This window comes from Diceros bicornis, chromosome 7, assembly GCF_020826845.1.
Source record: "Diceros bicornis minor isolate mBicDic1 chromosome 7, mDicBic1.mat.cur, whole genome shotgun sequence".
Taxonomy (NCBI): domain Eukaryota; kingdom Metazoa; phylum Chordata; class Mammalia; order Perissodactyla; family Rhinocerotidae; genus Diceros; species Diceros bicornis.
This window is the reverse complement of record NC_080746.1, coordinates 66,594,614-66,607,608: the sequence shown is the minus strand read 5'-3', so window position 1 is coordinate 66,607,608 and position 12,995 is coordinate 66,594,614. Positions and strand designations below refer to the sequence as shown.

The window sequence follows — 12,995 nt, the reverse complement described above, 5'->3', positions numbered from 1 at the left end:
AAAGATGGGCACTATATAATGATAAAAGGGACATTCTGCTAAGAAGACATAACACTTATTAATATATATGCACCTAACACAGGACTACCAAAGTATATAAAGCAACTGTTAACAGACCAAAAGGGAGAAAATGACAACAACACAATAAGAGTAGGGGACCTTAACACTCCACTATGTTAGTGGATAGATTATCCAGACAGAAAACCAACAAGGAAAGAGTGGCCTTAAATGAAACAGTATACCAGATGGACTTAATAGATATATATAGAACATTCCATCCAAAAACAGCAGAATACACATCTTCTCAAGTGCACATGGAACACTCTCAAAGGTAGACCACATGTTGGGAAACATAGCAAGCCTCAATAAATTTAAGAAGATGAAAATCATATCAAGCATCTTTTCTGACCACAGTGGTATGAAATGAGAAATTGACTACAAGAAAAAAGCTATAAAAGTCACAAATATGTGGAGACTAAGTAACACGATAAAAAACAACTATTGGATCAATGAAGAAATCAAATGAGAAATAAAAAAATACCTGCAGATAAATGAAAATGAAAACACAACATACTGAAACTTATAGTATGCAGCAAAAGCTGTACTAAGAGGGAAATTTATAGCAATATAGGTCTACCTCAAAAATCAAGAAAAATCTCAAATAAAAAAATACCTAAGTGCACTTTAGGGAATTAGAAAAAGAAAAAACAAAGCCTAAAGTCAGTAGAATGAAGGAAATAATAAAAATCAGAGGAGAAATAAATGAAATAGAGACTGAAAAAAAACAATAGAAAAGATCAATGAAACTGAGAACTGGTTCTTTGAGAATATAAAAAAAATTGGGAAACCATTAGCCAGAATCACTAAGAAAAAAAGACAGAAGACTCAAATAAATAAAATCAGAAAAGAAAGAGGAGAAATTACAACAGACAGCACAGAAATACAAAGGATTATTGGAGAATATTATGAAAAGCTATATGCTAATAAATTGAATAACCTAGAATAAATGGATAAATTCTTAGAATCATACAACCTTCCAAAACTGAATCAAGAAGAAATAGAGAATCTGAATAGATGAATCACAAGTAAATAGATTGAAACAGTAATCAAAAACTTCCCAAAAAACAAAAGTCCAGGACCAGACAGCTTCTCGGGTGAATTCTACCAAACATTCAAAGAAGACTTAATACGTATCCTTCTCAAACTCTTCCAAAAAATGAAGAGGATGGAACACTTCCTAACACAGGTGACAAGGCAAACACTACTCTGATATGAAAATCAGATAAGGACAACACAAAGAAGGAAAATCGCAGGCCAATATTGCTGATGAATATAGATGCAAAAGTCCTCAACAAAATATTAGCAAATCAAATACAACAACACATTAAGAGGATCATACACCACACTCAAGTGGAATTTATTCCAGGGATGCAGGGATGGTTCAACATCTACAAATCAATCAATGTGATTCACCATATTAACAAAATGAAGAATAAAAATCACATGATCATCTCAATAGATGCAGAGAAAGCATTTGACAAAATCTGATATCCATTTATGATAAAAACTCTGAATAAAATGGGTATAGAAAGAAAGTACCTCAACATAATACAGGCCATATATGACAAACTCCCAGACAACATCATACTTAATGGGAAAAAACTGAAAGCTATTTCTCTGAGAACAGGAACAAGACAAGGACACCCACTCTTATTCAACATAGTACTGGAAGTTTTAACCAGAGCAACTAGACAAGAAAAAGAAATAAAAGGGATTCAAATTGGAAAGGAAGAATTAAAATGGTCACTATTTGTGGATGACATGATTTTCTATATAGAAAACCCTGAAGAAGCCACCAAAAACTATTAGGAATAATCAACGAATACAGTGAATTAGCATGGTACAAAATCAACATACAAAAATCAGTGGCATTTCTATACACTAGTGTCTTTTTTTGTGTGTGTGTGAGGAAGATCAACCCTAAGCTAACATCCATGCCAATCCTCCTCTTTTTGCTGAGGAAGACCGGCTCTGAGCTCACATCTATTGCCAATCCTCCTCCTTTTTTTCTCCAAAGCCCCAGAAGATAGTTGTATGTTATAGTTGCACATCCTTCTGGTTGCTGTACGTGGGACGCCGCCTCAGCTTGGCCAGAGAAACGGTGCATTGGTGCACGCCCAGGATCCGAACCCGGGCCACGAGTAGTGGAGCACACGCACTTAACCACTAAGCCATGGGGCCGGCCCCTATACACTAGTGTCTTGACATGAGTACAGCCATGTTTGGCCGTTCCATTAACCTACAGCCACCAGCACACAAAGAAATATAAAGCTGCTTTCTGTGTGGTGGGAACTGTCCTTTTTCCTGGGAACTGGCCTTTCTCGCACAGAGATAGTTGCAATTTGTAAAAATTTCAAGGTCCTTTGGGCGTCACGACCTGGGGCAGACTGGCCATCTGTGTCGGGCTAGGATGATAATCAGGGAAAACAATGCACGTACACAACTGCCGGGCTGGGACAATAGCCAGGAGGCTCAGTGCACGTATGACACTGATAATCATTTGTGCGTGAGAACATTGAATGCTTGCTCTGTAAACTCTGTAACTGCTTATATAAACTGCTGGAAACTAAGGCCTGGTGAGAGTCTCACCTGTGGAGGGGCCACCCAACCCAGGACCTCTGATGATCGAATTCCCGCCCAGCCGTGTCAATTGAAGGGACTCTCCCCGGCATTGGGGCGTGCATGTTGTGAGTAACTGAACTGAGGTGTCCTCTTTTCGGTCAACCTGGTGTTTCTCTTTCCAGTTGACTTGTGTCATTTTCCTTCAGTTGATCTGGTGTTTCCCTTTCCAATCGATCCGATGTTTTTCCCTCTTATTATATGACCTATTCAAATCTGTCGCTATCTCAATCGATCTGGTGTTTCCCTTTCCAATCAAGCTGGTGTTTTTCCCTTTTATTATTTGACCTATTTGGATCTGTTTGCAGACTATCGCCTTTACTATCCTCTATATAATAAAATATACCTTCAGTCCACTTGTTTGGAGTGGAAAGTTTCTTTTATGTCTCCGATCAAATCCCCCGAACCTCTCATAACAACTAGTAACAATCTAGCAGAAAGAGAAATCAAGAATACAATTCCACTTACAATCACAAGAAAAAGAACAAAATATCTAGGATTATATTTAACTAAGGAGGTGAAAGACCTAGACACTGAAAACTGTAAGACATTATTGAAAGAAATTGAAGAATATATAAAGAAATAGAAAGCTATTCCATGATCATGGATTGGAAGAGTAAACATAGTTAAAATGTCCATATCACCTAAAGCAATCTACAGATTCAATGCAATCCCAATCAGAATCTCAATGACATTCTTCATGGAAATAGAACAAAAAATCCTAAAATTTATACAGAACAACAAAAGACCATGAATAGCCAAAACAAGCCTGAGAAAAAAGAACAAAGTTGAAGGTATCACACTCCCTGAATTCAAAATATACTACAAAGCTACAGTAACCAAAACAGCATGGTACTGGCAGAAAAACAGACACACAGATCAATGTAACAGAATTGAAAGCCCAAAAATAAAATCACACATCTGTGGACAGTTACTCTTTGACAAAGGAGCCAAGAACATACAATGGAGAAAGGAAAGTCTCTTCAATAAATGGTTTTTGGAAAACTGGACAGACACATGCAAAATAATGAAAGTAGATCATTATCTTACACCATACACAAAAAGTAACTCAAAATGGATCAAAGACTTGAATGTTAGACCTGACACCATCAAATTCTTAGATGAAAATACAGTCAGTACATTCTGACATCGATCTTGGCAGTATCTTTTCAAATATCATGTCTCCTCTGGCAAGGGAAACAAAAGAAAAAAGAAACACATGACACTACCTCAGACCAAAAAGTTTCTGCGTGGCAAAGGAAACCATGCGTAAAATTAAAAGACAACCCACCAAGTGGGAGAAAATATTTGCAAATCATGTGTCTGACAAGGGGTTAATTTCCAAAATACATAAAGAACATATACAACTCAATAACAAAAAACAAGCAACCTGATGAAAAAAATGATCAAAGGATACAAATACCTTTCCAAAGAAGATATACAGATGGCGAATAGGTGCATGAAAAGATATGCAACATCACTAGTTATTAGGGAAATGCAAATCAAAACTACAATGAGATATCACCTCACACCTGTAAGAATGGCTATAATTAACAAAAGCAGAAATAATAAGTGTTGGAGAGGATGTGGAGAAAAGGGAACCCTCAGACACTGTTGATGGGAATGCAAATTGGTGCAGCCACTATGGAAAACAGTATGGAGATTTCTCAAAAAATTAAAAATTGAATTACCATATGATTCAGCTATTCCACTACTGGGTATTTATCCAAAGAACATGAAATATGAAATCAATAATTCAAAAAGATATATGCACCCGCATGTTCATCAACGCATTATTCAGAATAGCCAAGACATGGAAGCAACCCAAGGAGCCATCAACTGATGAATGGATAAAGATGCAGTATATATATATACACATATATAACACAATGGAATACTACTCACCCACATGGTAGGGAAAGGCAAAATCATCCCATTTGCCACAACATGGATGGACCTTGATGATATTATGCCAAGCGAAAGGAGACAGATAGAGAAAGACAAGTATTGTATTATTTCACTCATATGTGGAACATAAACAAACAAATACATAGACAAGGGACAGATTAGTGGTTTCCAGAGGAGAAGGGAGTTGGGGAAGGGTGAAAGAGGTAAAGGGGCACATACGTATGGTGACAGATAAAAACTGGATTGTTGTTGGGGAACAAGATTCAATCTGCACAGAAACTGAAACATAATGATGTACACCTGAAATTTACACAATGTTGTAAGCCAATATGACCTCAAAAAATAATTTTAAAAAATAGAAGCAAAAAAGTTTGTCTTATACCTAATATTATTTCCATAATAAGGCTCACATTTTCCTTTTCAAAAAAAAACATAGCAAAAGGACTTAGACTTTTATCCAAATTAGATATACACAAAACCAAATAATATATGACAACATGCTGCACATTATTAGACGTCAGAGAAATGAAATTCAAAACCACTATGATACACCACTTCACATCCACTAAACCATGTGGACAATGTAACCCCAAAATTCCTTGATCTCCCTACACCACCAATAGTCTGGCCTGAGATTCTGGGGCCCCTTAGCAATTCTTTCCTCCTCAGGAAAGCAGGCAGCTGTGGTTTTTGTCCCCTACATCTGTGTTGAACAGAGGAAAGGATCAATGGTGTCTACCAACCCAAGCCGCTTCCTCTGTTCTCTGCTGGGTGGCTAGACTCTACCTGACTTAGCAGAACTCCAAGACTGGCAAAACAGAAGCCAGTCCTCTGTGGAGCTCTCTTGGAAAACTTGGGCCACTGGATGCATGAACCAACATCTTCCCTTATGCAGGGAGCTTGGGGGTCTCTTCCTGATAGGATGGTGCTGTGCTGGGGGCAGGATCTCTGGTGAGAGGGTGTTTTGAATCTCCTTACCAGCTTCTGTGAGTCTGGTTTTGCATTCTCCTAGAGCGAAGGAATCTTTCATTTAGTTTCTGCTTTTTAACAAAGATAATTTGTCTGAGAATTGTTACCGAATTTGTGGTTTTGTAGGGGTAAGGAAGGCCCAGGGCTTCCTACGTTGCCATATTGCTGATGTCACCATGCAGATGTTTTTTGTTTTTTTAAAATTTTTTGAAGTACAATAAACTTCAAGTACAATAAACACATGCACATAAAGTGCACAATTTCATCAATTGTGTCTGCTGTATAAAATCATGAAACCACAGCCCCAGTCAAGCAAAAGAGCATTTCAATCACCTCACAATGATTCCTTATGCCCCTGTGCAATCCATTCTTGTCTCTGACTCTGGCCCCAGGCAACTACTGATTTGGTTTTGAACAATATAGATTAGTGTGTTTTATCTAGAATTCTATAAAATGAGAATGATATAGAATGCACACTATTTCATGAGACTTCTTTCTTTGAGCATAATTATTTTGAGATTCATTCATAATTTGTATATCAGGTTTGTTTCTGTTGAGGCCTCATTCCTGGCTTTTAGGCAGCTGCCATCCACTGTGTGCTCACGTGACCTTTCTTCAGTGACTGCACCTAGAGAGAGAGGAAGCAAGCTCTCTGGTGCTTCTTCTTATAAGGGCCCTAATCCCATCAGACCAGGGCCCCACCTTCATGACCTCATTTAACCCTAAATACCTCCCAAACTCCCATCCAAATACTATCACATTAGGAGTTCAACATATGAAATTTTTGGTAAACAAACATTCAGTTCATAAAAACCAATGTATCTTTACTTTTAAATGTTTTCGTTTGTGCTTGTTGCATAATGCCTGAGAAATCTTTGCCAAATATGACAATTTTCTCCCATATTTACCTCTAGAAATTTTGTTGTTTTATCTTTTGCATTTATAGCTATAATACATTTTGACTTGACTTTCATATATAGTGTAAGTAAGGTTTTGTGTTATTTTTTTCCATAGGGATATCCAGTTGTTCCAGTAATGTTTGTGGAAAACACTTTCTTTCCTCATTGAGTTACCTTTAGCATTTGTCTAAACATATATATTTTTGTCTATTTTTGGACTGTCTTTTCTGCTCCTTTGAACTGTATGCCTATCCTTTCACCAATACCACACTATCTTGATTAATACAGGTTTATGATGTCTTGAACTCATGTATTGCAGATACCCCAACTTTGTTCTTCCTTTCTAAAATTGTTTTTCTTATTACAGCCAGCATTCACATCCATGTAAATTTTAGCTTCAGTTTATCAATCTCTACAAAAGTTACTAAAATAATTTTGATGGGTGTGTCATTGATTATATAAGTCAATTTTTGAAGAATTGGCATTTCAATAATATTATGCCTTCTAATCCACGAACATGTATATCTTTCTGCATTTATTTAGATCTTCATTTTCTCTCATTGGGGTTTGATAATTTTTAGAGGAGTTCTTGTGTGAGTTTTCATGAATATATTCCTAAGCATTTTGTGGTTTTTGATCTGTTGTGCATGGATTTTTCTTTTCTCATTTTCAATCATTTGCTCCAGCTATCTAAAATATAATTCATTTCTTATGTTTTAGCCATACATTCTGCAACCTTGTCATTTAGTTCTAGTGTATATTGTAGAAGTGTCTCCAAATCCATGTAAACAGGTGTGCTATCTGCAAACAGAGATAATTTTGCTTCTTCCTGTCTCATCGCTCTAGATTTTATAACTTTTGCCTATTGCAAAGCCTAGAACTTTTAGTAAAAAGCTGCATAGATGTGGTGTGAGTGGGCCTTCCTGTTTCTGAATGTAAGGGGGAAAAGCATTTAATTTTTTACCATTAAGCATGTTAGTTGAATGTTTTCCATAGATGCCCTTTGTCAGGCTGTGTTTTGTTCCTCTCTTCCCCTTCTTGCCTTCTTTTGGGTTATTTGAATATTGTAAAATTTAATTTATCTATCCACATTATAACTGCAACACTGAACAAGTGGCATATACATGAGTGAATTTGTGTGTATTAATGTGAATAGTGGAGGTGTACAGAATGACAGTCGATGATTACGTAAAAATACTGGATCAATAAGAATGGTATAAGCTGTAGAAGTGTAAATTTTAAAGTCCAAGTTATTTTATTTATCCTTGATTAAAACTAAAGTTACAGCCAAAGGACTTACAGTAATATCTGGAAACTTGAAGCACTAAGAAACTGATATTTAGTAATATACTTTGAGATGACAATGAACTGAGCTAGCCATGACATTTTGTTATATAGATATTAATAAAATGTTTGAAAATAGATATACAATAATTATTTAAAAAAACTAAAAACTTTTTTAGTGGGTAAGATTTATATTTATTCTCTACTAGAATAAAGTTGACTTGCTTATTTGTAATAAACTTGCACGTGAGATTCCACTTTAACTCTACTTGTTTATTGTTATATAACTTTCAAACTTGATACCACCATATTCTATTGCTTGTTAGCTGTGAGATAATTTTTATTTTATCTTTACCATAAAGTATGGAATTAAATTTATTCTCTTTTTTGATATTTAACCCATTGATTTTCTGTTTTGACCTTGTTATAATAAACTCAACAAATATAAAATCTGTACTGATCCTCTCAGACTTGGAAAAACCACTGGTTTTCTCCTTGTATCAATTATGTTCAAAGTAAATATAGGGGAAAAATAGCAGGAACACAGAAAGAAATTCCAATTTTTCTTTAGTGAAGCAAATTATTTACAGATACTGATGTATTTCAATCCTGAAATATTTTAAAGAGTCAAAAGCCGTTTTTATGGGGAGTTGGACTTTGGATTTGTGAAAGATGGGGCAAACGACCATTGTTTTCTCTTATGAGCCATTTTAACTAAGTGCATGTAATTATTTGATAGTGCTAAAAATATTACTAAATTCTTTTAATAAATAACTCTGTCTGGCTATTGTGTGGAAGGCCAAAAATGCATATAGGAAAATCAATTAGGACAACTATGGCTGTGTTGAGATGGAGAGAAGTGGACTCATTTGGTAGGAAGGTAGGAGGTAAGATCAATAGAAGTTGGACACTGGTGAGTATATGAGAGGAAATTAGGATCCTGAATACTTGCCTGGTGCTTAGGGCCAGACTGTAGGCCTACTAGGTTTCAGGGAATTAGGCAGAGGTTTGAGGGTGGGGAGAGGAAACTGTGAATCAGGGACTAATTGGGAACCAGTGATCATCCCTTAGGTCTTAAGTCTAGAATTTGACTAGAAGACAGCAGTGGTGAGGAGTACATATTCCAGCATTCACTCTGACATGAATTTTAAACCTGGCTTTAATTTAGCCAGTTGAACACATTTGGACAAGTATCCTGAAGTAAGCCTCAGTTCCCTCTCTCTGTATAATTAGGATAATAAGAATACTTAGCTCACCAAATTATTGTGAGAATTAAATGAGAAAATGTCAGTAAAGTGTTAAGTGCTGTGCTTGGCAAAGTGTAAGGTCTGAATGAAATTTGGTCGGTATCATTAGCGCAAAATCCATAAAGGGGAGCATCAGGAGGATGAGAAAGACTTTCTATAGTTAGAATTAGCAAGAGGATTAGATTCTCTTCAGGGTGAAGATAGCTGTTCTACCATCATCCATCTAGTCAAATAAGCCACTAGCCAGTAATCGTCCCTTTGTAGCATGTAGACTAAGTCTGATCTGGAAGTCATTGAAACCTCTTTTTTGCTTTACAGTTCTCTATCTATAGAAGTTTAGAGATATTCATTCATTTGTACTTTTTGCTAGAAAAAATATATATGTCTTAAATAATTGTGTCATTTAAAAGTCAACTTTACATGGCACTCCACTCTATTTCCCAAAGCACCTAATGGAGTGCCTTATGTATATTGCATAAAAATCTTATGAAATGAACACATGTAGAATGAATGAAGCTAAGGTTACTCTTTTATATTTGAAGTTTAGTATTCCTTAACCTGAAGTATGAAAGTAAACTTAGAACCAATACTTAGCCATGAGATTATATTATACTCCCAATAATTATCAAATGAAAGTCTATCAACATAGGTAAAAAGAAAAACAAACTGATCACTTGAGAATTGACAGAACCCTTAAAGATTAGTTATGTTTGTGTGAAGTGAACTGCTCAATATTCACTTGAGAATGTTATAATGATCCCTGGTACTTTTGAATTCACATTCGAATCTCTAGAATCTTCAGAGATTTATCCTCAAAGGCAAACAATAGTAAGATAGCTTGTCCACTATATAACAACAATGACTTTGGATTTATCTCTGCAAGGAATGAATACTTATTTCTGGAGGTAAGATTTTGGCTTTTGTGAATTAATCTGATGTATTGATTTTCATTTACCATTTGGGAACACTTTATTCTCTAAAGTTGTGTCTGTACTCACAGCCTTAGTTGAGAAACAAGGCAGATGTAATCCAGTGTCAGCTGGCGAATAACCCTAGCTGAATTAGCCTAAATTTCCAGTCTATTTAGTGTGTATAAAGAAGCGTAATTCAAGATACCAGGGTTCTTCATTTTTCCACCCATAAGACCAGAAACTCACATAGTCCTTCAACACTATCTAAACTTGGCACTCAGCTGTAATCGTAATAATTTCAGTAGCTTTGAGATGCTTTGGGGACTTACTCTTAGTAAATATCTTACAGAAAGACTTTCTTTGTTTATTGTTCTGAATGCTTTGGTTTACAGGCAAGTGGATACTTTGGACAAAGTCGGGAATATAAAGTCAGAACACTTTGACATGAGGTTTAACCTGGTTACTCGCTGGGTGAACCTGGGTAAACTTAGCTTTTTAAGCTGGAAATGTATTCAGCTGTGTATTATGTTGAAACTAATATATTATTCTGTAATACTCCAATTAGAAACATTCTTACATTAGGAAATGATTTGATTTATTTGAATAAGAGCAGTTTAATTATGTCCTAGATATTAAACATATGACATTTTGCATAGTAATTAGACTGATATCCAAACTACTTAACAAAAAAATATTTTAATTGTAAATATTAAAAATCTATAATAAAGTTATAATCGGTGACTTCATTTATAACCTTAATTTGAAATTCCTTTCTCTTTCTTCTTCGTCCTGTTAGGAAAATTTTGCTTCTCCTTTTAAAATATGCTCTTGTTTTACTAATAGAAATTGTGAACTTTGTGGTTAACTAGGCACTTCGTTTCTACATAGCTGTCAAAAAGTAGAAAGGGTATTTATTATCCACTCATTTCCAAGAGACTTGACTTCATGGTAAGTATTACTTAATTTCATTTATAGAAAGTTACTAAGTGAGTGGAGTGAATTCCAATTGCTTGGGGCTCACATCTTGATTCCACCATTTGCTATGTATATTTTGATAAATTACTTAACATTGTCAAAGTCAGTTTCTTCATTTATAAATAAAATTACCTAGTATTGTTTCATGGAAATTAAAATATTTCCTTTAAATATAAAACTCTTCATCCTTTTATATCCTTTATATCCTTCATCCTTCATATCCTTTTGTAAGCATGTAACAACAGTTAATTACTCAAGTCTCCATTACGTAATCATTTATTCGTACACTTTTATCGTTTTTGTTATACATACCATTCCTGTTTGTTATTCTCATAATGCTTATGTTTTTTCATCTTTATATTTAAAGCCAATTTAAGTACGTTTCATAAATATATATATATAATATAAAGGGAAAGATATACATTATTTGAAGTAGGTTTTCTAGTGTTTCTGCTAAAAACAATTTTTAAAATATAGAAGATTTATTACACATACATATATGAACTCTAGACTCTGAAGTAAAAAACAATTCAAATTAAGCTTGAACAATTTATTTGTTTTAATAACCTCCCTGTGTATTAATGAAAATAAAACCACCAAATTTACAACTTCTTTAATGTTTCATCACAGGTTCGTTTTTGTAACAGCTACATTGTGTCATGGATGCTCTGGTGGAGGGGAACCACACTGAAGTGACAGGGTTTATTTTATTGGGCTTAACTGACGACCCGATCTTTCAAGTCATTATCTTCATGATCATCCTTTGTATCTACCTGGTGACTATATTTGGCAATCTCAGCACAATCATTCTTATCAGAATCTCTTCTCAGCTCCATCATCCTATGTATTTTTTTCTGAGCCACTTGGCTTTTGCTGACATAGGTTATTCATCTTCCGTCACACCCAATATGCTTGTAAACTTCCTGGTGGAGAAAAACACCATCTCCTATTTTGGATGTGCCACTCAGCTTGGTTCTGTTGCTTTCTTTGGGGCAACTGAGTGCTTCCTTCTGGCTGCCATGGCATATGATCGCTTTATGGCAATCTGCAGCCCATTGCTTTATTCCACCAAAATGTCCACACAAGTCTGTGTTCAATTACTTGTATTGGCTTATGTAGGTGGTTTATACAATGCTTTCTCTTTTACTATATGTGTCTATTGTTTAGTCTTCTGTGGACCAAATAGGGTCAATCATTTTTTCTGTGATTTTGCCCCTTTAGTTGAACTCTCCTGTTCTGATATGAGTATCTCTGCAATTCTCCCCTCATTTATGGTTGGCTTCATCATTGTGGTCACAGTGTTTGTCATAGCCGTTTCCTACATCTACATCCTCATCACCATCCTGAAGATGCGCTCCACTGATGGGTGCCAGAAGGCCGTCTCCACCTGTGCCTCACACCTCGCAGCGGTCACTCTGTACTATGGGACCATCACATTCATTTATGTGATGCCCAAATCCTACTACTCAACTGACCAGAACAAAGTGGTGTCCGTGTTCTACATGGTGGTGATCCCCATGTTGAACCCCCTCATCTACAGTCTCAGGAACAATGAAATTAAGGGGGCTCTGAAGAGAGAGCTTGCTAGAAAAATATTTTCTTAGTGAAGCCTGTTATTTTGTAGAATTTGACATAATAACATGCCATGAATATAATAATAAAAGGAAATTGAGTATCTGTGGTCTAAATATATCAGTCCATATGTCATTTTATTTGCTAGTGTGGAGCTTTTTAGTAAAGGTAGGGGGTGGATATTCTAATATCAAATTGTAAATTAGGGGGCGATAATGAATAAAATTAAATAAAATTAAAACAAGTTTATAATTAGTAACTCACTGTTTAGCATAGAAAATACTTAATCTGCTAAAAGTCATTTTTAAATTTTTTTTTTTTTTTTTGTGAGGAGATCAGCCCTGAGCTAACATCCGCCAATCCTCCTCATTTTTAGCTGAGGAAGACGGCCCTGGGCTAACATCAGTGCCTATCTTCCTCCACTTTATATGGGACGCCGCCACAGCATGGCTTACCAAGCAGTGCGTCGGTGCACGCCCGGGATCCGAACCAGCGAACCCCGGGCCGCCGCAGCGGAGCGCGCGCACTTAACCGCTTGCGCCACCGGGCCG

The 12,995-nt window shown here is 35.8% G+C and overlaps 1 protein-coding gene across 1 annotated transcript; it reads left to right on the top strand.

Annotated features, from left to right (window-relative positions):
- The first annotated feature begins 11,531 nt into the window (after window positions 1-11,531).
- LOC131408837 (olfactory receptor 5P76-like) lies at window positions 11,532-12,476 on the top strand. Its single transcript, XM_058545898.1, has one exon. It carries the CDS (start codon window positions 11,532-11,534, stop codon window positions 12,474-12,476), a length of 945 nt encoding a protein of 314 aa, XP_058401881.1.
- The last annotated feature ends 519 nt before the right edge of the window (window positions 12,477-12,995 follow it).

Coding starts and splice junctions, on each gene's coding strand:
- LOC131408837 (XM_058545898.1), top strand. CDS start 11,532: ATGGATGCTCTGGTGGAGGGGAACCACACTGAAGTGACAGGGTTTATT.